The sequence below is a fragment of the Anser anser genome, assembly GCF_964211835.1.
Source record: "Anser anser genome assembly, chromosome: 1".
NCBI classification, from domain to species: domain Eukaryota; kingdom Metazoa; phylum Chordata; class Aves; order Anseriformes; family Anatidae; genus Anser; species Anser anser.
The window spans coordinates 141,292,620-141,319,508 of record NC_139720.1 but is presented as its reverse complement, the minus strand read 5'-3'; the positions used below and the strand labels follow the sequence as shown (position 1 = coordinate 141,319,508).

General features: G+C 35.5%; 1 protein-coding gene across 2 annotated transcripts in view; it reads right to left on the bottom strand.

Annotated features, from left to right (window-relative positions):
- The window catches only part of TMEM131 (transmembrane protein 131), a 97,514-nt gene that overhangs the window by 23,025 nt on the left and 47,600 nt on the right, over nucleotides 1-26,889 (bottom strand). For both annotated transcript variants that reach the window (XM_083806392.1, XM_083806393.1), the window contains 20 exons: nucleotides 26,552-26,674; nucleotides 25,322-25,402; nucleotides 22,371-22,521; nucleotides 22,230-22,286; nucleotides 21,207-21,268; nucleotides 15,692-15,800; nucleotides 13,180-13,288; nucleotides 12,669-12,822; nucleotides 12,396-12,566; nucleotides 11,945-12,055; nucleotides 11,724-11,858; nucleotides 11,170-11,274; nucleotides 9,919-10,005; nucleotides 4,649-4,801; nucleotides 4,431-4,506; nucleotides 4,216-4,333; nucleotides 2,187-2,325; nucleotides 1,935-2,044; nucleotides 1,507-1,573; nucleotides 407-558 (listed from right to left, as the gene is read on the bottom strand). In XM_083806392.1, coding sequence (XP_083662518.1) covers nucleotides 407-558; nucleotides 1,507-1,573; nucleotides 1,935-2,044; nucleotides 2,187-2,325; nucleotides 4,216-4,333; nucleotides 4,431-4,506; nucleotides 4,649-4,801; nucleotides 9,919-10,005; nucleotides 11,170-11,274; nucleotides 11,724-11,858; nucleotides 11,945-12,055; nucleotides 12,396-12,566; nucleotides 12,669-12,822; nucleotides 13,180-13,288; nucleotides 15,692-15,800; nucleotides 21,207-21,268; nucleotides 22,230-22,286; nucleotides 22,371-22,521; nucleotides 25,322-25,402; nucleotides 26,552-26,674 — 2,270 coding nt within the window. The remainder of the gene's footprint in view (nucleotides 1-406; nucleotides 559-1,506; nucleotides 1,574-1,934; nucleotides 2,045-2,186; nucleotides 2,326-4,215; nucleotides 4,334-4,430; nucleotides 4,507-4,648; nucleotides 4,802-9,918; nucleotides 10,006-11,169; nucleotides 11,275-11,723; nucleotides 11,859-11,944; nucleotides 12,056-12,395; nucleotides 12,567-12,668; nucleotides 12,823-13,179; nucleotides 13,289-15,691; nucleotides 15,801-21,206; nucleotides 21,269-22,229; nucleotides 22,287-22,370; nucleotides 22,522-25,321; nucleotides 25,403-26,551; nucleotides 26,675-26,889) is intronic.

Here is a 26,889-nt window from a genome sequence, read left to right as displayed (position 1 = left end):
GTTCGTATTTCATCATCATATTAAAGTATCACATGATACAAAAGGTAAATAATTACGCAAAAAAACTCTTAAAGGGAAAAACTGAGATTGCAACTTTACCTTGCAAATGGCACCTATAACTAGATACTCTACTTTCAAAGCAGTACAGTATGTATTTAAGGAATTGAATCAAACTATAGCTATGGATTAGCTTGCTAATATATCTGTATTAGCAAGTACATACCGAATACAGCTTAACTACTGCAAAACATGTCAAAATTACATTTAAAGTAAATTTTTCTCCAGACACACGATTCTACAATTACTCTCATAAAAGCGATAGTTTCTTATTGACAGTAAGTATGATTATATAAGTAAATAAAGACATATCAGAAACTCTAACTCATTTCAGAAATATCTACCGTACCTGATAACAATTAACGATGAAACAGTTTTATTAAGAACTGGAGTGAATTTTACTTTGACGGACTTTCTCTCACCAGGTTTTAATAGCAGGCTTAAGACTGAATGACGAGCCAGGCCCTTTGTAAGGCCTACAGTGCTCTGTAATGGCTGGACCTTAAAAGAATGGGGAAAACAAAAGCAACACTTTAAAAAAAGGAATTTTTAACACATATTTAATAGAACTTTTATTAAGATAGAAAATTGTGTTGTAGACTAGTGTACTACCAAATGGAATGCACTGATTTTTGTTTTTTAACAGAAAAAACTTTTAGCACAAGAAAATCCACATTTATTAGTAAATCATCTGTTTGACAAGCAGTAGAACACAGCAAGACAGAATGGAACTAAACTATACACATGTGGATTCATAAAACTCTAATACTGGGAGTCGAGAAGGTTTTAAATGTATAGTTTAATACCAAATTAACGTTAAGCCATTATGTAACATTTTCTACCTTCAAAATGTTCCACTAGTAAAACATTTTTAAAATACCGTCTTTCCAGAGTAAAGAAAAAAAGGGGAAAAAACTTAGAATAGAAGACCTGTTGAAAAAAGTATATTTTGCCTAGTTTGCCTTTAGATGCACTGCAAATTGCTAATATAAAACTATTGCTAATATAAAACAAATGGAGAGGAAAGTGTCTATATATTGGATAAGAAAAGTGTTCAGGATGCGGCATACTCTATACAAAAAAATGCATATTTAAAGTTGTACACAAAATACTAAAAAATACTTTAACATGAAGAACAAAGCAATGGAAAACTCAGTACTTTGCTAATTTTAGAACTACCAAGCACAACACTGAATAATCCTGTATCAGTAAGAGAATTGATAAAGCAGTAGTTTTCCTGCAACTTGTGCAATTGTGTTGTTAACACAAGCATATAAAGTTAAAATGTAACTGTTATATTTGAAGAAATATTTTACCCATTTCCGTAAGAATATACAATAGAAGTACCATGTTTTTCCACACACCCCCCTCTAAAATTCAATGCATGTATGACTGAACTCTTCTTAAAACATTAAAAAATGTATCTAAAGAATGTAGTGAAATACTTACACAATTTCTGAAGACCTGGAACTCTAGAGTCCTCAGATTGAAATTAGTTGGTTTACTCAAATTAAACCTGAAACACATAAGTGTTTTTTTTTTTCTTTCCCAGATAATTGAAGATAGCAACATACTTAAGTACAGGCTTTAGCACAAATCAATAGCTTATGGTAGGACTCAAAACGCAGCTGACAGAATCACCTGACTTTCCTTATTTCCCCCCTCACCTCCTCAAGTTAAGGAAAAAAAGTAAACATTATTTTAACTCAGCAAAAAATATATTCTACGGGAATTCACCCTGATTCAGTTCCCAACTGGACTAATGATACAAATTCTAGAAGTGGACAACACTAACTATGAACACAGTGTGCATTTTTTTGTAAAATGCATTTTGCTGTACAGTGAAAATACCCTATGCACTCTAAGGCAATACTTACCGTTCTAGCATTTTATCAACAAATGTGGATGGGTTAGAATACAGGGCTACAGGAAGGAACTGAACATACACAGGAACATCTGCTGGATTTTCTAGAAAAATTTCTTCTTCCTAATCAGAAACACAATTTTTTGTAAAGCTTACTTTTGATTAACTGTAATTAGAAGCTATTAAAAATGCAGAAGCTATTAAAAAGCTATTAGAAGCTATTAAAAACATTTTTAAAAATGGTACTACCAACAAAATAACTTACTGATGAACTGTTTGTATTGGTGAGTGGGAAGCTTAATTGGCGTGGTGAACTTAGTATGGAAGGCCAAGCCATTTCTGCTGTAATTTTCAACCGGACATCTTTCTGAAGGTCTGTGTCAACTTCAAATATAGCATTCAGTCTGGAAAAATAGTTACAAAGCTTACTTTACAGGAGTAAAATGGCAAAAGCCTTGATAAAAACAACCCTGTAAAAAGCAGAGTGCTTAACAGTACCCTGAAAACAGTATTAGTTTGAGAAATAGTATATCACATTTGTACACAAACAAAATTAAGCTCTGCCCGTATTTACTGCTATTAAAATAGAACCCCCCAAATATGCTCTAGGAGACCAAGTGAAAAATTCTAAAGATGTTCACCATTTAAATATTGTTGTCAACATCCATCCGTTCTAAATTCTATTAGGGCCTATTTATGGAGAAAGATGGGCAGAAAACACAATAGGACTTATGTACTGTATCACAAATCTTTCATTATTTTTCTTACATCAATATTCTCTAGACAGTGAGACATTTTATTGTTTGTGAGAAAATGCCTAGCTCTTACTTTTGCAGAAACAAGTTTTGAGAATATGATTGAGATTCAGATCATTAAACAGAAATAAAAGTTTGAGAGAGATTATTTAACAGTGGTTGACTATGACAACTTGCAAAGGTATAAACAGCTGAAAGGAAAAACATCAGCCCTACTACAGTGTGTTTCTAACACAACATTCAGATATCCACTATCCAGAAGACATACTGTGCATCCATCAAACTGTACAAGCATAAAGTACAGTAAATCTGATGCATGTTAGCTGCAGTGGAAACAATGAAATATGTGCCTATATTCCCATCTAACAAATCTTCATGAAATCTGAATTAGCCACTTGGTGTGAGCTACTATTTTCACAAGTGAATGAAGTCCTTTGCTGTCAGCCAACCTGTACAACAGACTTGACTCCTGTCCCCCACAAGCTTTCCACCATGAGTTGAAACAAGACTAGTAGCACTGAGCTCTCCTGTTAGCAAAACAGACCAAACGCTACACTTCAAACCGAGGGAAGTATTTTGGAGAGAATCTAAATACTCAAGTCAGAAACCCTCTGTATTCAGGAGCATTTTCTCCTTTGCTTGGATAGTGGGTTGATTTTAACGCTCTTTAAAAAGCATTATACATTCACTAGAATTGCAACTTAGTCAGAAGTAGTTTTTAGATAGTATATTCCTTTACTGTCTTTTTACTCTAGGTGATAAAACATTCCTGTAGAGAATTCTGTTTATGTCAAATTTATTTATGAGTTATTAATATATCAGCATTATAATAAAGAAGTGATAAAGGAAGTATGTTTTTGTTACTCTATTTAGTTAGTCATTTTGTTTTTCTGCAAATGTACACTTTTTTGAAACGAGTCTAGATGTTATCACCATCAAAGACACTTGGTGTTACAGTTAACATCTCTTGAAGCTTAATTGCTTTACATATTAGAAAACAGATATTTAAAAAGTATATAGAAGCCTGCAGAGTTTTCTAAAAATTAGATAGCAGTGATTAATGACTTTTTATTTAGCATCTCTCAAGGAGAAATACCAGACAATTTGACAATTCCCTAAATGATCTCAGAATAGCAGCAATAGAAAACCTTATGAAATCCTAAAGGGATATTGAGGTTACTACTTTAAAACAGATTAAGCAGAGATACTGCAGGAACAGTATAATCTCTTTTAGGAAAGTTTTGCAGAATAGAGACTGTCCTGCTGTTGCCATGTTTTAAAGAACTGCAGCATGCTCCAGTTAATAGTAACTTCTAAAGCTGTGATTGACTTGAGGAAATTATTATTAGTAGTAGTATATTTAACTTTTTACATGTTTTCTTTAAGGTTTTGCACAGAAGGCCAAGTGACTCCTTGACCCTCTCTCATAGAGCACCGCAATATATATATAAAAAATAAACTTGTATTTTATAATATCACATGTAACAGAATTATCTAGTGATTTAACATCTGAGGAAGTAACAGGCATAAAACACTTACCTATGGCTTGAGTTCTCTCTTATTTCTGTCCATGCTTTGAATAAGTTCTCGTGCAAATCCCAGTCAGAATCCCACACATCATCTTGCATTGATATGCTGTGCTGAACTTTAGATTCCGCTTTAAAAACATAACATTTTTAAACCCTTCATGTAAAATCAATGCAAGGAGGAAACAATTGTTTTTTATTTTCATTAAAAAGGTGACTGTTACTTACATTTTGATAGAAAAGGCAATCCTACATAACAACGATCCCCACATTGTAAACCAGGATCAAAATAAACATTTGCAATCTGCAAAACAGGTAAAATCAGACCAATTAAGAAACTGCACAGTAAATCTGATGACCAAAGAAAGAAGGAATAAGATTTGACCACAGGACACTTACACCAGAAGACAATTTGTGAACTTGTAGAAATAAGGCAAAAAACAAACCTTTGATTTTTTTCCTGGCTCTAAATCTTCTTTATTACTTCTTAGCCTCTTATAATAAAACCTTACATCTTCAGACAGGGAGCGAATGTGTTGTATTTTCACTTTCTGAGAGAAGGAGTTCATAATGTTCAGGCTCTGGTGAACTACTTTCCCCTAAAGAAAAGAAAGGATGAAAAAGGCTGCATGGCAAGCATCTTCCCTAGCATATATATTTAGGTAGACTGGCAAAGACCACAGTAGAGCTGCAATAAACTCAGATTTTAACTGTGCTTTCTTAAAAATGCCATTTGTAACTTTAAGGTAGGTTTCTGTGAATTTGACTTCTTCCTTCATCTGCTTTCAAACACAGTTCATCTCTTTTTAAAGAAGTACAGCTTAAGGGTTTTGGAGAACTAGGACAACAGTTCTGCTTAATCAAATCATGCTTTGAGAGAGTGCCAGAGGAGGAAAATTTTGGTTTTCTCAGCCCCCAGAAGAGAAACAAGCTTCTTGTAATAGATCTAGGACATAGTTACTACTAGTTAGGAATTATCTTAACAGAGCAGACGAATGAAGCTGCAGATTATCAACGTTCCAGGTGAGAGGCCATTTTAAAACACAAGTATAACCCTCCCTTCCCTTCCCAATGACGTAAAGACACTACGCACTTAAACTACAACATTTAAAAGGAAAACAGTGTATGTTTTTTCCCCATCACACCTTTACATCCTGAACCTTCTTCTGAGGCCAACACTCTTTTAGATAGAGCATGTAAGGTTTCATAGTATGTCATGACCAGAATCATTGCAATGTTCAAGCTCTATACTCCGTACCCTTTTTAAAGCTCACTCCAGTGTGATCTCAATTGTAAGTCACTGATTCCGTAACCGTATTTTTCCTCTTATCTCAAAACCAGCCCTGACAAGTATATGGCAAACAATAAATGAAAGAAGTGAAAGGCTACTCAGGAGTGGTGACCGGTTTTCAGTCCTACATAAAAAAAACAAATAGAAGCAAATTTAAATGCCTAGGACTATCTTCTAACAAACAGGTTTTAATGTTCCCCTTAAATCAATATTCCAGTTGTGGTTTTGTTGGTTATTTGTTTTGTTGTTGTTTTTGTTTGTTTTTTTAAATAAATTTGTCAAGTGGGAAGATGAAAAGATAAATTTTGATCCTGCAAAGTTCAACTGTTGTCTGAGGAAATGATCACATAGCAAAACAGTCTCGATGGTAACAACTGAAAAAGAAATGAGACAAGAATATTTCTCTAAACAATATAGTCCTGTTAAAATGAATGGGAAGTAGAAATGACAATGCCTGAACTCCATCTACAGAATCCTATGAGTAACCAACTTCCACCAATTGGGCAAGATAAAGGTTCATTAAGCAATGCAGAACAAATAGAAAGTAGTATACTGAGACCCTTACACAGCTTTAAAACGTGAAACAACAGACAAGGAAAGACTTTACCACTCAGTAAATACAAAAATATTAAAAGATAACATATTTAGCATACAGTTTCTCAAAGATAATTTTGGTTCAGGGAAGAGAGTTGAGAGGTGGCTCTGTAAACTAACAATGCCCTTACAAAGCAGAAGTCAGCACAGCAAAGGTGTTTAAATCAAGTCACTGATCTTCAGAAGGCCTATATGCACCATTAGCCTATTGCTGATGGAATTTTACAGAATATCAGCAACTGGACTTAGGTGCAGATACAATAAAATTAGAGACAGCAGCACGGGGAACTGGGCAGCTGCAGGAGAATTACATCCTAGGTATGAATTGATAAGTAAGTGTTACTAAAATTGTCGCACCTAGTTATTCCTGGATGTTATAACTGTCAGATTTCTCTACCAAAAGATGGAACTAGAAGAACTAATGCTATTTTAGGCTTATTTTCATAAGTAATAGAAGCATTAGAGAACAGCTAGATGCAAGAGTATCATGAATTCAGTGATCACAAGTTTAGTTTGCCTTTTTTTTGGATTAATTTCAATCTGCTTTCAGTGTTCTCAAATATCAAAAGAACTAAGTGATCAACTAACAGTAGTAGTCAGGGAAGCCAACTGCTCTGAGAAGCTTGAGGCCTGAACACAGAAAAGAGCCTAGAATTCTGTCAAAGGTGATAATGCTCTCTGAATTTATACTCTCAAACAAAATGTAGGAGCTCAAAGGCTCCCTGAATGAATCATCTTGTGAAAATCTAAGATACATCTAGAAGTTACTTAGTCATCCTAGTTAGAAGAATGAAACAAAGTTAGAAAATTACTCCTTTATGACTCCAAATTTAACAGAATAGTTTATTGCAGTATTCGAGGGACAAAGACCTTGATAGGAATTAGGATATATAAACTAGGATACAGCATATAGAAATTGCTTAGTCTATGGTGAAAGGGAAATGAACCATTAAGTTATTTCTGTTTATCAAAGACTCATGGAGCAGCTGATGAATGAAGTTACAGATAGAAAAGTCAGTGCAATAAATATCCAGAGAATGGTGAGGCTGTACTGTAAAACAGGACACACAGATAAAAGATAAAAAGTAACAAATAATCCCTGCAACTGTAGGCATGACTGTTTGACCTTGAGAGTAACAACAGACTTTAGAACAATTTGTGAAAGAGATGGATTGGATAATGGGACAAACGTAGCGACAATTTACTGAAGTCCTGCTGCTTAGCCTGTCTTCCCCTGATGAGCCCTATTGCGTTACTTTTTCAAAAAGTGATCATTTATCTACTGAACATGAAGTAAAGCACTCGATAAAATAGCGCTGAAAAGTACTATTTAAGAGTACACAAGTGGTAAGATCAGCAAGAGGTATTAAGGAGCTATTGGAAGAAGACGTAATGAACAGGCAGTGTTCTAAGAATGAAAAAAATCAGGGTGAAATAACTCATGTTTATTAAAGTTTAGTAGATACTGGTCTAGGAATATTTTTTATTAATTGCTTTGGTACCAAAAAGTAGGAAGAGAAAAGTTTATCTTACAAAGTTAAGAGGCATTTTCAGAATAGGAGGAAGAGCAAGATGGCATATAGATTGACCTACTGAACTTGAGTAGGGAAAGTAGATTGAATTCAATAATTGCAAATATAAGATTGTGAATTTAGAACCTCCCTGTTTGAAAAGACAAAGCAGGTAGAGGGGATGAAGGCCTGTATCTTGTCATGGATCCCACAACAGATTAAGACTATACAGGACAGACAAAGAAACAAAACCATTTCCACCAATATGCATTACCTGAGGTATCCTCACTAGAGATAATTAAGACTTTTAAGAGTGTGGTAAAACCTTACTCAGATGACAATGTACAATTGCAATCACTCATTAAGAAAAGAGACTGCTAAAGATGAAAGATCAGAATGATGAGCAGGGAAATGCACAGCCTGTAAAGTAAGATAAAAAAACAAAACACAAACCCTACCTCATGGCTTTTTAAATAAAAAACAACTACCAACAGGAAGCCCCAGCAGAAGCACTGCTCTATACCAATGTCAAGTGCTAAAAAAGAGGGGAGGGAACTAATTAAACTCAAGTACAGGGATGACATGGGATCAATGGTTACAAAATGACAAGGAATAATTGTGGGCTGAAAATGCAGGAATGTTTGCAGCCCTAAATACAATCCAAGAGGAGCTTCTTAGGAGGAAGAAGGAAGGCAAGTGCCATTACTATCAAATAAAAGAAATAGTAAGAACCTTAAAATATTGTAAAAATGCTCTGGCCCCCGAAGAATTAAAAAAGGGTCAGAGGAGATCCATACCCTTATCTGAAACCAAGAAAAGATGGGAAAAAAATTGTCCTGACTAAATACGGTGCTGTGACAGTGGGGTTACATACTGAAGGCAGCCCTGAAACATATGCCTCTAAGCTAAACTAAGCATGAAACAGAATGTGTTCACATACACAAGTCATCTGAGTGGTATACAAGAGACACCTGTCAAATAGGCACCAAGCCAGACATTGCTTCAAGTATTTGTACAGTGTAGATGTGACCAGTCTGTTCAGGAAGGTGCTGTCTATAAGATGTTGATCTCAAAGTGACCTGCAAAAGACAACTCACCACTGACTGCTTACTGGAATGGGTTACAAAATACAAATCAAAGGTACAAACCTCTCAGATTCAGAATATATTCAGACTATATATACTATATAGTCACATGGTCTAAACTTTGGGCAGACCTGTGCAGTGCCAAGAGTTGGACTAGATGATCCTTCTGGGTCCCTTCCAACTCGGGATATTCTATGATTCTATAGGAGGGATGGTGTTTTGTTATTCTATCATAACACACTGTCAAGTCAAGTATTTATTTTTTTCCTAAAGCTGCACAGTAGTCACAGCAAAAACACTGGAGAACTATCCCTTTTTTGCATTGCTGCTTTTTCAAAATACATTTAATGTAGTTTTATTATTTCAGAAAATTGCCTGAATAGTATTTCCATCCTGCTGTTCCTAACTCCCTAACTCCTTTTGCTACTTTTTTTTCGGTTTTCAATCTCTCCCTATGATTTTCCATCATAGTATGTTCCCTACTCATTATAAAGTCACATGAAGCTCTGACTTCAATGAAATACCAATCGCAAAGTCAACATAACTCAATTCCCCATGCTTCTACGGTGATGTTGAATGCCCCATAAGAGAAAGGTTTTATCTGGTTAATAGCTTGGTGTGCAAGTCTGTAACCCTGAGCAAAGACACTGCCTTCAGCACTCACTCAGTAACCACTACTGCAGGAGCAGGGATGAGAACAGCCTCTAGATACTTCTGCAGAGAGATGTAGACCCTCAGAGCTTTCTTGCTTTCCTGTTCCTGTACTCCATCAAATACCTTCAAAGATATCTACTTTCAGTGTGGAAACAATACAATAATGCTTCCACAGAGACCATGGATTTCTTACACTGAAACTTCAGTTCATTAGCTAACTTTGCTCTTTGGCATTACACTTCAGAAATCTGGAAAGTGTCTTTATGCAATTTTATCTCCTTGTCTTCGTGCTAATACACACAGTAACCACAGTAACTTTAGAATGAAGTTGCAAAGAATCAGTTTTGGTATCGTAACAGTATTCTAAGATCTCATTCAAGTGCTCAGTAGAGGAGAAATAGGGATAATTCATGCTTGGGACATCAGGGGGAAAAAGTGACAAACACAATCATATAAATAAAAACGAATCTCTCCAGTAATTTGACATTTAACAATTCAAGACAGAGATCTCTCTTGAAAAGACAGATAAATAAAAATAAAAAATACAATTAGAAAATATTTAATGCTGTGACCTATCTTACCGGAAAAGAAGGTGGAAGAAAAACATGTTTGGGGGAGCAAGTAAGTGAGCCTACAGCAATCACTGCCTTCACTGGTATAGTTAAAATCTGGAAGAAAAAAAAAGAACAAGGTAAGTTGAGGAAAAAATATGTTAATTTCAGCTTTCAAACATCTCTTCCACATAAATTGCATAGAGTAGCAAAACCTGAAATTTTACAATTAACGTAGCCTAGGCTATAAACACCTTTAAAACATGGAAACACAGATCAAGATTTCAACATCATATTTGAAACAGTCATTTCATACTGTCAGGGAGCACACCTTTGCTCAGTCATACTTAGCATCATTCTACATGGAACACAAAAGCAAAGTTAAAAGCTCTCCAATGGGGCATTACACAGGTCGCACCTGAGTGGAGCTCACTCTCTTGAAAAGCAGCAGGATGACATTTAAAATGAATTACTATGAGGGAAGAGAATATACTAAATTTCCCCAAGAACATTAGAAGTCATGATAAGACATAAGACCGAGATAGAAGTAGACTTCGAAAAGGGAGCATGGAAGGTCTAGCAATAAGATCCTTACTGTGGATGGTTAAAGCTAGCAATAGAAGTAGAATAACTTGTAGGAAAAAAAAAGAAATAGAAGACTTCAGGCTCTAAAACTGGAGTCACATACATATGTGGACATATAAAAAAAGTTCAAAATCTCAGTTTCTATTATGTATTGGAAGCTTTCACTTCTGCAAAAAAATTAACAGGAAAGGCATATGAAATTCAGAATTAACTACTTGTTCTTCTCTCCCTTACTACCTTCAGTGTAAGATCTGTTTCATCAATTGTCAGCAAACTGCAGTTTCTCCAAAGCAATTTTCACATTGGGTTTTGACAAAATCCCTTCAAAGTTATAGCTCAATTTCAGTAACTGACAACGTACTAAAAAGTAAATTATAGGTGTTATGTCAGAACTTTCTTGCCTTGATGCTCAAGAACCCATATCGCAAAGCATCAGGTGAGACTTAAATGGAAATTTCTGAAAGCCGGTTGAAAAGCTCAATGTAAGTCATTCTTGTTCCTTGAGAATATACAGTAGCATTACTGTAGTTCCCTGCAAGAGTTAACCTGCAGAGTTAACTTGACCTCCAGATGTCCCTTTCAGCCCCAGCTTCTCCCTGATACTACAATCTGTCTATTAATACAACCCTTTGAAATTCACACTTAAAAATTGAACACTCCATTTGGACAACACCCATGAGTATACAATAAATGTACCTCATAATCTGTTGTGATCTGTACAGCTCCATCATGAATTCCTTCAAGTTCTTTTGCTGTTAATTTTACTCTAAACACAGCATAATAACCTGATGTTAGTATCACCTGTAAATGGCAGAAAAGAGAGTCATCCATTGTATTTCATTAAAAACAAAAAGAAATTTCACTAAGAAACACATCCAACAATCCCCGATTTCCTTGAACTGAATCAAAATCCAATTGAAACAGCTTACAGTGGTAAAAATAAAAATTCAGACAAGTATTTCTTGTGCTGATAAATTCCACTCTTCCCTAATGATAAGCATCATTGAGTTTACGGAGATAACTTTCTGAAATTCCCCTTTCAAATTCTTACCAACCCGAAAGTAACACTATTACTTGGAATACATTAATAATAATTTTTAAAAGTTTACATGCTATATCTTACTGAATAATTCTTACGTAATAATTCTTATTCTCCCTATCCGTTGCTAAAATTAAATTAAAAAAAAATTGCACTTTTTTATTCCCCTCCAAAATCTAGCTTTAAGCAATAGTTTCAAAGGATTACTTACTGAAGACTGATCAGATGCAGTAGCATTTTGTAGTTCATGGTGGTTTGCGATTACTGTTGTTCTGTTGCCCTTTTCAGTTGTTAGGAGTTCTATGGCCAAACCATCCCCTATAATATGCCAACTTTTTATAGCCAGCTTAAAAAGAACAAAAAGGTACTCTTTCAGTAACAAGACCAATGTAAAATTTTTAAAAGGCAAGCTAAAAATAAACCCATCCTTACCTCTATCGGATTGCTGTTGATGACTGCAAATAAAATGCTGGTAGCTTCTGTTGCACTCAATATGCCAAAATCTATAAATCGTTCCTCAGTTTTTGGAGGCAGTACAAAGTACTAGAAAGATTGATAAAGGTGTTTTAGCATATGTTAAATCTAAAATATGCTCAAATTCTAGTAAGCTCATTAACAAATTAATAAGTCAAATGCAGGAAGCAATACTGTGATAACCTCAAAAGTCTATACATCTTCTACATATAACTAGAGGGAACAAAATTTTTTTAGCAGTAACAGAAGTTGTTTAAGGACAAATCTGGTGAAGTGGGTGACATTTTCCATATCTGTAAAATCTGTTAAAATTTTAAAAAAGCCATCCTCCCATAGAAGCAGAATAAAGGAAGTCCCATGAAGTCTGCCTCTAAGTAGACTGGAATAGCTAAAAAATGAAGATACTTACATCTAAAAATCCTGTGTATGCTCGGACAGGTAGGTGAAATTTAGAAGCATTGGTGATAAGTAAAATATTGTTATCTATGTGAACAGATGATGTGGAAGGCATAAAATGAAGTGTAAAAATATATCTGGATTCATTAGGTGGAATTAAGACAGGTTTGCTGAAGTTCTGGACCTAGATCAGTGAAGAATGAAAATCAAAGTTAAAATTCAACAAAGTGCAGCATGCTTAAACATTTACTACTAGGTAAAAATGTTCCACTGAAACAAGACTCACTTTAAACATTGGTTTTGCTTCTTCTGGTAACACAACATCATGTATAAGGACTGCAAAATTGAATGTGTTTGTTAAATAGATTGGTCTTTCCACGGACTCAGAAGCACTGTCGCGGATGTGGAAGAGTGTAGCAGCATGATCAAATCCTAAGTACCTATTAAAAGAAAACAGCATGAAAAAAATGAAGACTTTCCTCAAATATATATTTTTTAAATACATATGGAAAATCTGGAAAAATTTCTAACATCTCATCTAGTCTTCAGCTACTCTGAAAAACAACTATTGCAGGTCACTTTGAATCCAAGCCTTCAAACCAGTTTGTGCGTTACTGAGACTACCTCATCTATTAGTGTAAAAACAGAAAATTTTACCAGTAATTGTAGTTCTAAATTAGCTCCAGATATAGAAAACATAGGTACCACCTCTCTATATCCCCTCACTCCCCAAAAAGGCTGATTTTACCTTCTATACCAGCATTTAGTTTTTGAACAATGTTCAACTGTAAACTTACCCATCCAATACTTCTGCTTGATATGGAATTTCAAGTTTGGAGTAGCTCTTCTCTTTTGCTTTAACAGTTATTTTCCCAGAAGACTGTGATGCCTTTTTTGCTTTTGATGCTGTAAAAGAATATAAGCCATCCATCAGGTTAGATTAGCATGAGTGAAAAAATAAAAGCAAAGGGCTAGCCCAGAGAAAGTACCACAGAAGTGGAAAATGGATCTTCATGAAGTTCCAATAAGCATCTGACATGGAGTGAGTCTTGGAAGTAAAAGATCTGAATTCATCCCCCTTATACCAGTTAGCTGACATAGCTAAGTTATTGGCCTGGCTTCATCTGGGACAGAGTTAATTTTCTTCCTATTAGTTGGTATGGTGCTGTGTTTTGGATATAGCATGAGAATAATGTTGGTAACACCCCGATGTTTCAGTTATTGCAGAGCAGTGCTTACACAGAGCCAAAGACTTCACTTTCTCGTGCTGCCCTGCCAGCTAGGAGGCTGGGGGTGCACCAGGAGCTGGGAGGGGACATAGCCAGGACAGCTGACCCAGGCTGACCAAAGGGATATCCCATACCACATGCTCAGCAATAAAAGCTGGGGGAAATTGGCTGGGGCTCAGCAGCTCAAGGACTGGCTGGGCATTGGTCAGCAAGTAGTTAGCAATTGCACTAACCATCATTTGTTTTTTGTGTGTGTGTGTGTGTGTGTGTGTGTGTGTGTATATATATATATACACACACACACACATATATATAAAAATTGGTTTTAATCATTATTTTCCCTTCATTTCCTGTCATAGTAAACTCAACCCATGAGCCTGCCGGTTTAAACCACAACAGTTATGTACTTTATGGAAGCCTTGTTGTTCCCATCAAACAAACAAACATGTCCAGAAGATAGTTCAGATCCTAGATGAGCCAAATTCCCCACTTACAGTATGGATCTCTCTCTCTACGCTAACAGAACAGAAACTTATGGCTAGGCTCTGTATTTACAACTACCAGTCGAGCAGAACCTTGGACCAGGAACACAGGGATAGAAATAGGATCAGAATCCATGCAAGAACCCAGACCACACAAGTGCCAAGAACAAAACTGACAGGTCTCTTCCAGTATCACAGAACAAGCAATGTTATCCTGATGGCAACACCACCAAAAAAGTCAATGAATTCAAATACTGGTTAGTAGAAACTGCCAGCCCCTAAAGCCCCTGCATATAGTAGGACAGCTGAAAGAGCAAATATTTATAGCAGGCAGCTTCACTGAAAATAATTCACCAAGTCAATCCCTTACACATAGTAAGCAGTTTGACTGGATTTTTTTTCCACCTACCAATCCTTTCAAAATCTACCATGTGTTAGTCAGTATGTCCTCATACAACAATTTCTTCCAGCTTCAAAATCTGGACATATTACACCACCTCAGGTTGGCAGAGCTCAGCTATTTCAGAATTTAATATTTATAGGCTAAGACATATTTAACTCATCTAATAAACTGTAAGCTATTCAAACTCTGAAGTACTAATCAAAAATGATAAATAAATCCTTTCTATGCATACAAATTCTGAAATTATGTCTACCTGAAAAACACTGCAACTACACAATTCCATTTTTAAGCAATCCAGGCTGAGAGACTTACAGCACTGACTAGTATCTTAATGCAGTAACATCTGAATAGGTCAACAGCATTCTGACAGTTGATTAAAATTTCTAATGAAAACGGAGGTACCTTTCTATAAAATGTCAGCATAATATTTACAGTCACACTACATAGGAGGGAAATAAACCAGCACTTCTTTCATAAAGATGTAAATGAAAGTCAGTATCAAGATACATATCTTTGTAGGAAAGGTAACAGTGAAAGGTTTTGCCACCCTCACCTGCCTTTTTCTTTAATATGAATTCAAGACAACAAATAAAGCTAGCTAAAATAAGATGCTCAAGCGCATGACAGAGCCCTATTTCTGTGGACATTACAATATTTATGGGGGGAGGGTGGAACAGTATTTTGGATTCTTCTTTAAACTTTGTGAAGCTTGAAGGGTAATCTAAGGGATATACTCTCCTTTAATTTACATTACTGTGAGGAATGTGTCTTGGTTTGTTAGGATTTCTCCAAAAAATGCATAAATAAGCATTGTAATAGGTTAATAATACTTTTTTAAAAAGGGCGTCCTAACATAAGAATGCCACTTATGTTAAATACAATCTGATGTTCAATTTTTTTTTTTTTTATTTATTTTTTTAACTACGCACGTATAAGATTGCTTAGGAATTCCTATTCTTCTATTAGTTAGCTATCAGTCTAAGTTACTGACCAATTGTGATTTCAGAAACGACCCTTCTCAGATACATGGTGTTGGAGGAGATGTAAAGATGTAAAATTTTCCAGATAGGTAAATTCCATTTCCTCCTCAAAACAACAATTACCATTTTCTTAAGAGACTGGAAAACAATTCATGAAGTTTCAGGAAGTGTAAGAAGCATTTGACAAGTTCTAAGAGGAGAGAAGCAGTACTTACCATCAAAGCTAATACTTGCAACTTTGGTATATTTACTTTCAGAGGCTTTCAACGTAACTGGCTTGAAATGTACTGTTATAGCTTCATTCTGTGGTGTAGGTCTAACACTCTGCAAAAAGAATCAAAATATGAAGCATCTTTAAATTTATCATTGTTAACACAGTGTAGCCTTCAAGTATCTTTCAAAGTGATACAACTGCAAATAGTTTTTGCAGAGTTACTACAGGTCTGTCTTCTCTATAACAAAGCAGAATTACACGAGGCTTTAGATTATTTTTTTCAGGTCCTGAAATTACTCAGTCACCATTCAGGAAAGTGGGTAAAAGAGAATTCTCCTTGGGAAAACTGGGTAAAGTGACAGTGTAGCCAGAAACACACAGATGAAACAAAAAATATATATATTTTAAAATTAAGATTTATTTTTTATTCTTAATGCCGCAGGGTACAATAGCTACAGCCTATTTGTTTCTGCTTCATTCATTAACAAAGCTGTTAGCTGACTTGGGTAATTCCTGGTGATACATTCAGCTTGTCTCTGATCCCATGCTAAGTCTGCAAAGCTGCCACAGGAATAAAAAAATCCGTACAGCGAATAGTTCTGTAAGTCTGAGACAATGTTCACTTTATAAGAAAAATTTTACAAGATTGCCTTTTGTAACTGAGAATTACTGTTTTAAACTAAATCGAAAAGGTGAATTGGGCTGCAACAGGATTATAGATTTTGAGTACCAATATCTGAAGAGTCTATACTGATTGCTAGCAAACTTTATCTAGATTCCATAGATAGAAACTGGGTACAAAGTACTTAAATGCTCTTATTCTTATTTTGCATAAAATTGGGATGGCTGCCATGATTCCTCCTCCCCAGCTGCCGTCTTCTGCTGTAAGAACAGCTCAGCTGCTCATGTAGCAGCTGCTAAGCTACCGCAAATTACAAGACACCGCACTAAGGAAAGTGAAATGAGTGCTGGTTTACCTTATGCTATGCTGCAGAGGTTTAGCACCTGCTTCATCAGCAGCTGAGCCCTTCTTGCTCAGAGAGGAGAAAGGCAGAAAGCTAGTGCTACATGCCAGTTACAGTTCTTCCAGTTAAACTGTTCTCAATTGTAAATTAAAGTCATAAAATCTTGCATACATAATTAACTTCTGCTACGTTATATAACTAACACATGACCCTTAAAGGAAACAAGCTGCGCTGCTCCTGTAGCTAATGAATAATCTGTTAGCTCAACTAAAAGATTTTGTATTTTGGATTTACAGCACTGACCTTTGTCAACCACCTGCATATGCATGGTGCGGATATTTGATACCTCTTGTCATGAGTTGACTTATAAATATCACAATTTCTTTTTAATGAAATCCATATTACAAAACTGAGATCTTGAGGTATCTTTAAAAAAACTTAAAAGCAGACAAAATTGAAGCCACAGTCAAGTTCATAATTTTTGCATGGCTCAAAGAAGAACCATTTATAGCAGCTTTTTTCATACAAATGGCTGGTTTTTGAGTTATTAAAGTTTAAAAGGATGCTGATTTCATTTGGCAAATCAAACACAAAAATACTCAAAAGGAGAGCCTATTGTAAGAAAAACGACCCGTTTCAGAGGTTTATTTCTTAAAGTCACAAATACAACAAACCTAGATGGATTTACTCAAAATGTCCACAGCTAATGAATTTAGTTAAGGAAGGAATTTAGCACTGTTTTGTCAAAAAAATCTTAGCTTTATCAGCCACATTTCTGTCTTGCTGCTTGACTACATGCTACAAAAGAGGGTAGATTTAGATTAGATATTAGGAAGAAGTTTTTTACTTCGACAGTGGTGAGGCAGTAGAACAGGTTGCCCAAAGAAGCTGTGGATGCCCCATCCCTGGAGGTGCTCAAGGCCAGGCTGGATGGGGCTTTGGGCAACCTGGTCTGGTGGGAGGTGTCCCTGCCCATGGCAGGGGGGTTGGAACCGGGTGATCTTTAAGGTCCCTTCCAACCCAAACCATTCTGTGATTCCATGATACTATAAACAGAAATACAACATTAAGACAACTAAGGGAAAAAACAAACTTCCTTAAGAATCCTTCCAACTTTTTTCCTCAAAATTTTAACCCATTTCATATAAAGCCCAAGCAAAATTTGTTTCCTGAGATGTGCTTTACGAACCATCAAATATGGACTCCTAAATAACAGATCATGAGAAAACATGCAAAAAAGTTCCACTGAGAATCTAATACCACCGATTTTCTCAGAAAATCTCCAATCAGCAACTTCTGTGCAGAAAAATCATTTCAAATACATGTGCTTCATTAACATATGGCCCTCTCATGGAGTGCCCCAGTCGAGCTTCAAGACCCTGTTTTATGAAAATACATTCAATATCGAGCATAACAGCAGAAAATGTGGACCTTAAACGTTCTGGAGAACATGAGATGTGGGGGGAAGATTTGTGTAATAGCCATCAGTTACTGGGGGAAATTTATAAGGTTTAAGGGCTCACGGACTATACCCATTCTAGTAAGACAAAGAAGAGTATAAGCTGAAACATGTTCATCATACTGTTTATCTGTCAGCAAGCTCTCAAACATAGTTTTGCCTCATCCACCTAGCATATTGCTCTAAAGACTGAGCAGGCCACAGAATTTTTCTTATAGATGGTAAAGACAAGACCACTCCGGTACAAGAGGAAAAAAACCTGTGGATGCAGGCAGCACTCTAAGGGGGGTTCTATTAGTATCAGAACAACCTCTGTGCTGTTTTATCCACATTAACAGATAATTATTTTGTCAGTTTAACTCATTTAAACTGGCCTCCAGTTTAAACAGGGACACAACTTCACCTAACTTCCACAGGAAGTGGAAACAGAACCATAATGCACCATCCAGAACTGCCGTGTGACAAACTACTACTAGACTTTTATCTTTGAGATAACTTTCCCCTGATTACTTTAGATGCATGCACTCCAACACAGACTGAAAACGTAACTCAGAAGTAAACTACTTCTCAAAAGTTGGTAAGAACAAAAAAAACTACTCAAGTATTTGAATTGTGATGAAAGCAAGTACTTTCCTATAGAAGCACTTTTATTATCAAACTGATAAAACAGCTTCATTATGCAGCTGTCCTCGAGTTCCTGCTTTATGCACGAACATGATCAGCAGCTGGAACTTTAAAATGGGCCTTTGCTCTTCGCAATCAAATTGGCTTAAACTGCCTCAAAAAACATAAAACTTTTGTGCTAGAGAAGGGAAAAATTCACATGATCAACCATCTAGATTTATTAGACTTTTGACAGCATGGCTTAATTGTTGCAGTGTGACAACAGTTCATACATGAAACGAGCATGACGCTCCTTAACATAGAAAACTCTAAAAAAATGTGAATAAGGAAGTCCTTACAAAGAGTTCTAGAACTCAAAAAAGAAAGTCAAGTGACTCACTATTATTTTCCTTAACCAAATTGTTGGAACACAGCATGACTAAGTACTTGAAGGCAGAACTACAACTCTGACAACACTACTAGCAGTCTCTCATACACAGATGACCTGAAGATATTTAGTTCCTCCAGCAGCCAGATTAAATATATGCTAAATATAGCCCTGGCCTTTTCTTCTGACATTAAGATGAAATCTGTGACAGAACTCTGCCTCACTGCTTTTAAACTCTAGCTCTAAAGGGCCAGAAATCCATTTCTTAAGCCTTCCTAGAAATAAGCCATTTGCCAGGTTCTTTCCAAAAATTCTTTACTCTTTCTTACATTTTTGAAACTATTTGATTGGCACAGCAGTGGAAGTTCACACAGTGCTTTAACTACTAGGAAGGTTACACAGTTCACAAACTTCACAAAGTTGTACCTTAATGAGAAGAACAATTGACTTGGATGTGCCATATGCAACAGCAAAAATACATCATATTTGTACTTAAATAAGGTAACTTTATCATCACAAAATTAAGTTCTAAAGCCCTTCATGATCTCCAAATTCACTGCTTTGATACACTGTAAAAGAGTAATTCATCCAGAAAAAAAATCTGTCATGATCTGTAGAATGGCCTACAGCCATGGTATATGGCCTAAGACTATAGTTTAAAAAAGTGTACATTTATTTATTTTTCTCTGGAGAAGTATGATTCAGGTCTTAAGTTATCAGATATCGGAAGTGATACTGGTGGTTTGAATATGAAGTTATTTGTGTTGCACTCACAAATTATGTTAGCCACTTTACAAAAAACATGGCAAATCTATGAACATGGGCATGATATAAGAGAGCATACATAGCTGGAAAAGCTGTTTAATGAATTTACCAACCCTCTGATTGTAAGAACTATACAGAGATTTTTTTAGAGGAAAATAAAGACAAACTTTTCAACTAGAACGTATTACCACACTCTATTGGAGGGTGGTTCATAGCTTACAAGGCCACAAGGGACCATATAAGATCATCTAAGCCTCACTAACATAACAAAGAGTAGGACTTCCATTAATTAAATTCTCTTTGTACTACGCTATGAATTTGTCTTGACTTGAAAATTATCAGCGAATAACAACTTAGCAAGCTTTGCAATTGACTATTCACTTCAGTGGAAAGCTATCCTGGTTACTAAACAGGTGTCCTGTTTCTACTGTAAATTTGTCTCACCTTATGTCTTGTATCCTGTTTTATGTTTGTTAGACCTCTACCATTAAAATATCATTCCCTACAGTTATAGCTATAAGCTTCAAAAACACAGTAACGCCCTCCAAGAGCTCAGTAAGAAACCTTTGCCAATCCTTCAGTCATTCTTCTGGCTCCTTTGGTTTCCTTTCAACACTTCAACATCTTTTGAAATGCACCAGGACAAGATATAGCTAACCATACAAATAAATCTGGAGAACAAGGAAGACAGGAGGAAAAGAAAGAAGAACTGAGAAAACTAGTGGACAAAGAAAAGTTACACAGGAAAAAGGCATGAATGAATACGGGTGGACCACAAGAACACAGCCAAAATTCTGTAATAAAGAACAGAAAGCAGAAAATCCCCAAACTGGAATTCTGAAACTGTCTGCACTTTATGTGCAGCTGCAGTGATCTCACTGGAAACGGCTCTAGAGTGTTCTCAGGACTTTTTCTTATTTCAAGCTACAATGGAGACAGACTTAAGAAAACAAGGGCCATTTCACAGTCTGCTTCTGAAAGCTACTCTTTGCTTATGTTAAAAGATTACGTTGGACCATCACTTACACACACTCATGGAGTCTCAGTTAATCTCTCACATGCTGAGCTGAGTTACCACTCACGAGCAGAAAAGCCTCAATAGGCTACGATATTGTAGACACAACCTATTAAATGCTGTTGAAAGAAGGCTATGAAGCAAATTAATTTTACCATGCATACACATTATTTCTGGTCCAACTAGAAAGTTATATTTTAAATCACATATCACCTAGCTTCTAATTCTGAACACCGTATCATGAAACTGGAAATGATCAATTTTTAGGAGAGGAAGTAAATCCAAGTAGAAAGTTTCAAATTGAAAGGAAATAAAACTTACTGTAATTGGCACATCTTTTGTTCCTGAATTTAATAAATGCAGATTTAAAATTTTTGGCAGATCTGTTAAAGAACAAAAAACATACCTGGCTATTAGGCTATATTAACATGAAAATCTTATACAAAGTCATCTGCACTCTCGTTCCTCATAATAATCCACTGTTGTTCAGTGTTTAAAAGTGAGATTAACATGATAGTACAGCCAGTCAAAATTGCTAGCACCAAGAACCTGACACACTTGAAAACTGTATTTTTGTATAGTAGCAGGTATTACATGCCTCAGCTAACCATTCTTATTTCTACCACATTAAGAAATGAGCTGGCTAAAAATGTTAAAATGAATGATTTTGCCAGGTGCACCCATGTTCAACAGAGACTAATCTTATTTAATCTTTACATGTTAACTAAGCTGCATGGAAAAGTACTTCAGAGGCTACCTTGCAGTGGTTTCTTGTGTGTTGTTTTTTTTAAATGATAGAAGTGGAATATTTTTCATCAGTAGTGGCAAGCCCTTTTACAGCTTCAAAAGATAGCTTTGGTTTTTACTATTTTCCGTCATACACATATAATTTTCCTGATTCCACTAAACAATATTAACTTAAGATGTAAAACACATTTGCTAAAAAAAAAGATCAAATCATAAACAAGTTTAGTCAAGTTCATACACCTTTAGTGTTCCCTGTGTCTGAATGTTAAAACTTATGCAGATACAAAGCAATCTTTCAAGAAAAAAAGTTCACAAAGTAAACTGACAGCAGTTTTCAGACAATTCCATGTGTAAGACTAATGTCATTATTAGACTTATAACTGGATGTGCAGACTACTGTTTGCTTGTACTCTTCTCAAGTGCACTCAAAGGTGAATACATTTGTGCACAGTTGAAACATATCCTATTTTTGAAACTGTCTCTTAAAGAAAAAACAATATCACACCACAATGAATCCTGAATAGTACAAAGATAACCCATCTTTTTTTTTCCCTTCCCTCTTTACAAATACTTTGAAGTCATTAAGTATAGTTTTACCTTGTGTTCGTAGTGTACCAAAATCTAGCATTTCTGTTGACGAATAGATTCCTGGTGCTTTAAGAAAAAAGAAGTTAACTTTTAAAAATTGTATTACAAGTTAATTAAGCTGAATAACTTCAAAAATGCTTTTCTACAAACCTGTTGTAACCTCTACCTCAACAGGGAGAATGATAAATTCTGTGTTGTCTGATGCATTTGTTTTTATTCTAATGAACGCTGTATGATTATCTGCTTCTCTTGATGAAAAGCTGGCTCTCATCACTCCTTTTGTTTCATAGGGAGGTATTTCCTAATAAAATATTCAAAGCACATCTGTGAGAGTGTAGTAATTACAAAAAGAGCTGCCACACCAAAAAACTACAACTTAAGTATAATTGTATTAAGAGAAAAAGCTGCAATAGCAGCAAGAGATAGGCTGTATGTCTTTAAAGTAACCATTACATTTAGTTAGGAGAGTTTTTTCATTTAACATGATACTGATTAAAAATAGTTAATAAACAAGAGGACTTTCATGCCCCATTGGTTTAAGTTCTACTTATTAAAACTCCGGCAAAAGGACAGTAGATTAACTAAATTGACAGAACCTATCAATAAGAAAAATCTAGTGATGTTTTTGAGAACAGTAACATCAAACATTGCTTTTACACACTTTTTTTTTCCTCTAAAGCAAACAAGGCATACAGAGTTTCATACACATGCAGAAACACATGTCAAAACAATCTAGCTAAACCCAAAATAGTGTAGAATTGCAAGTAGCCAGAACTTTGTGGAGTTGAAATACTAATATTGCATGCTGTTCCCATCAGATTATGGAAGGGTTAGAAAGCTCAATTTTATTTATTTATTTATTTATTACCAATAGAAGATGAAAACCTTGATTTCAAATTTGGAGCTCCCTACACTTCAAATGCAAATAAATATAGTAGAAAATAAGAATTTTTGATCAGTAGCCTTTGCACCAACTGATCTTTCTTCAGCTGACAGCTTTTTTCTTTTATGTTTTTGATAAAGGAAACTGGACAGGACATGATTCACATGGGTACTGATTGTCTCACATCTCTTCTGCGCTTTCTGTAGTACAAACTCATTATCAATCCATTGAGGAGGTCAAGCCATATTTTGCATGGCATAATGACTGTAGATGTATTCTTTTGAGGTGTCAAAGATCACAGTAAGTATATTGAACTACTACTATTTGATGAGTTCCTAAACTAAAAATTACACAGGCCAGTCTAGCTCTCAAGTTGTTTTCACACTTATTCAGAGACTTAACATAATACAGCAGTTTATTAACACTTCCAAGGGTGTGATTTGACTCTTCCACACGTGTAACCAGTGATCCAAGGTTTGTCAGATCCCTGAATTACCTTTAAACAGTTATCAGAAAAACACCCCTGCATATGTGGACTGCTTCGTCCAGTCATTGAAGGATTTGGCATCAATACAATTTGAGACAATGATGCACATCCATATATCAAACTATCAGCATCATATTTCAAATAATTTCTTCTACTTTGTGGCTTTTTCTTACTGCAATGCAGCTCTTGACATAAGCAATACAAACTTTTTTGAAACACCAATCGTTGATATGACAGCAAGGGAATTAATGCCGAATAGAATTAATCCGTCTTACTATGCAATACACTGGTAGCTTCCACATGCATGTCAACATTGCTTTAACTGGCAACCTGGCCTAGGGAAGCTGAAAAGACACTTGCTCAAGAAACAGAAGTAGAAATAAATCAGACATTTTAAAGTCTTCTGTGCTTTCGCTAGTGGTTCTAACCACCAAACTGGTATGTTTGTTACCTACTTAATGACAACTACGGAATTCAACGTTCCCCTTATCACTTGTCAGTGATCTTTACAAGCAATGCCATTTGACTAAAACTTTGTCAAAATATTAGGATCTTCATTTTTTTAAAATCCAATTTTAATGTTTACTTCTAACTCCCAGCATTTGTTTGATCCTTCCACTAATTTTAAAATGCTTGCAATCTGTATTCCTACTCACTTGTTTGTATTTTTTGCATCTAAAACTAAGATGCTGCCATTATCATAGACATTCTCCAGAAAAGTCAGGAATTAATTTGTGTGATCTTCCTTCTTGCCTTACTTGTAAATATCCTGGCTTTACTCATTACAACAGATGTAACAGTCAGTAACTATAATGATACACTTGAGGAAGAGACAAGTTTTGGAGACCAGTGACTCCCAGACAAAAAACAGATGTCAAAAAAAAGAGTAACTTTAATCACAGAGGAATATAGGTTTCATCTCCAGTTGGATGTTGCCAAGTTTCTGATATACAGCACGAAGCCAAACTTCACCTTCAGGATGCTTCCAAAATTTATTTGACTTGAAGATATCAGTATGTGCTACTTCAAAACTACATTAAGCAAAGAATGCAACAAAATAGTTTTAACAGGCCGGACCGAGTGTCCATCCAACCCATTATTCTGTCTCCAGCAGCAGATATGTAGAATAGAGTAACTGCATAGCATGCATAGAAGAACATCCTCCAGAACAGCGTGCCTGGCCACTTTTGATTCATGATTCAGGGATTTATTGTTGCTGGACACACTTTGTTTTATTTAATAGTCCTCAACAGATTCTTCTTCCTTAAGTTCATCCAGCTGATTTTTCAACCCATGTAAATATTCCTAGTGATTTACTGGAAGGACTCCCTCAGTTTAAAAAAAAAAACACGTTTTTTCCATATTTTGCATTTTTCCTGTGGGCTAGATCCAGCTCACAAGCCATAGGAAGGACTACATTGCCCCATATGTTCAAGTGGGTGTAATTAATCCTCTCATTTGAAAAAAGAACAATTTAATGCAGATGGCTTCCTGTAATTCTTCCTTCAACTATTCCTAATTTGTGTATTACATACTATTCTTGTAATTCTTCTTCCAATTCCTATTACTGTACAATTAATAGACTCTGCTATTGTTTCAGTTTTCATGGGCTACTTTTAATGATTACGTGACAAGAAACTAAGTTGGTAAAAACAAACAAATCCTAACAGTATATCAAAATAAAACCTCCTCAAACAGCTATAATAAATGCTGCAAGACATTATTACTCACCCATAGTTTCCTTGTACCTCCTTGTTGACCTGTTGGAAGCTCTAAATGGAGATCACCTCCACTGGAATACATTTCTACCACCTAGAGTGGACAACAGGGAAATATTAACACTCAGCGTTAAAGGGAGCCTGTTTTAGCGATCAGATAATTATAATGCGCAATGTTTGGCATTAGCAACTATTTGACCATTGCAGTTTCTCATAAATTCACTTTCAATGATGATAAAGCTACTGCTACACTTTATCTGTTGTCTGTAGCATTTTGCAGTCTGTAGATCATTTACTGAACAGAAGCACAACTTCATCATCAGATTATTCATTTACTTGTTCGGTTAGGTTCAGACATCATTTCAGACATTTAACCTGCTTAATATAAGAACACTTGCCATTGCTACATTGTAAAGACACCTTGAGCTATAAGGAATTATAATCATAGAATGGCTTGGGTTGGAAGGAACGTTAAAGATCATCTAATTTCAATCCCCCGATATAGGCAGGGATGCCACCCACTAAATCAGGTTGCTCAAAACCCCATCCAACCTGGCCTTGAGCACTTCCAGGGCTGGGGCATCCAAAGCTTCTCTGGGCGACCTGTGCCAGTACCTCACCATACTGAGTGAAAATTTTCCTCCTAACATCTGATCTGAATCTCCCCTTCTTTTAGTTTATAATAGTACTATATTGTACTTTTCAATAAAGTCTGGAGAGAAATTCATTTTATTGTATTTGTGTCACTGGTGAACCTTTCTGGCAGTATTTATCAGATCAAGAGAACATTCTTCATTCGTTGATTAATGATAAAGCTCATCACTAATAAAATACTAATAAAACATGGATGACCACAACAACCTCCTCATATCATGCAAAACAAGCAAAAGGGAGCTAAGAGATACGCCTGGATTGAAAACACAAAATCTATTTTACTTTGTTTCATTGTTTTTCTCAATTACCAGTGAAGTTTAATTCTTTGTCTTGCAGTAATTACGACCATTTTTAAAATGGAAATTTTATAGTAAAAACTCAATCCATCAAAATAAGGAGATCCATGAACATAACCTATAATTCCTAGAACTGATTTGCATTTAAACAGAGAAACATTTATATAACCTATAAAATTTCAAATATCCTCAAGTAGCTTTACAGTTCAAAGAATTTTAAGAAATACCAAAATAAACAAAATTTCAGTCTAATATTGTGACTATAAATGAGCATTTCATGCTCTTAGGCTTACCTGCAAAGGCTCACTGTGAGGGTTATGTATATTTATTATAGGAGAAAAACTGCTATTTACAGGAACTCGTGCCCCAATAAAGGGGCGCAAACGATAGGGGTTCGGTACTCCAATGCCAAACACCTGGTTCAGAAAAAGAAAAAACAAGCTTAAGTAGCTGTATGCAATTGTTGTAGAGCCTAATATAAATGCCAACTTTAGTAATCTACCGAGTACTCTTTTAAATGAATTTTTTAACATACTTCTAACTGAACACTTAAAATCAGCATCATGCTAATGCACTGAAATAAAGCTGGTTTCATTTACAGCAAACAAGTATTTCTCATAGCTACTACTTA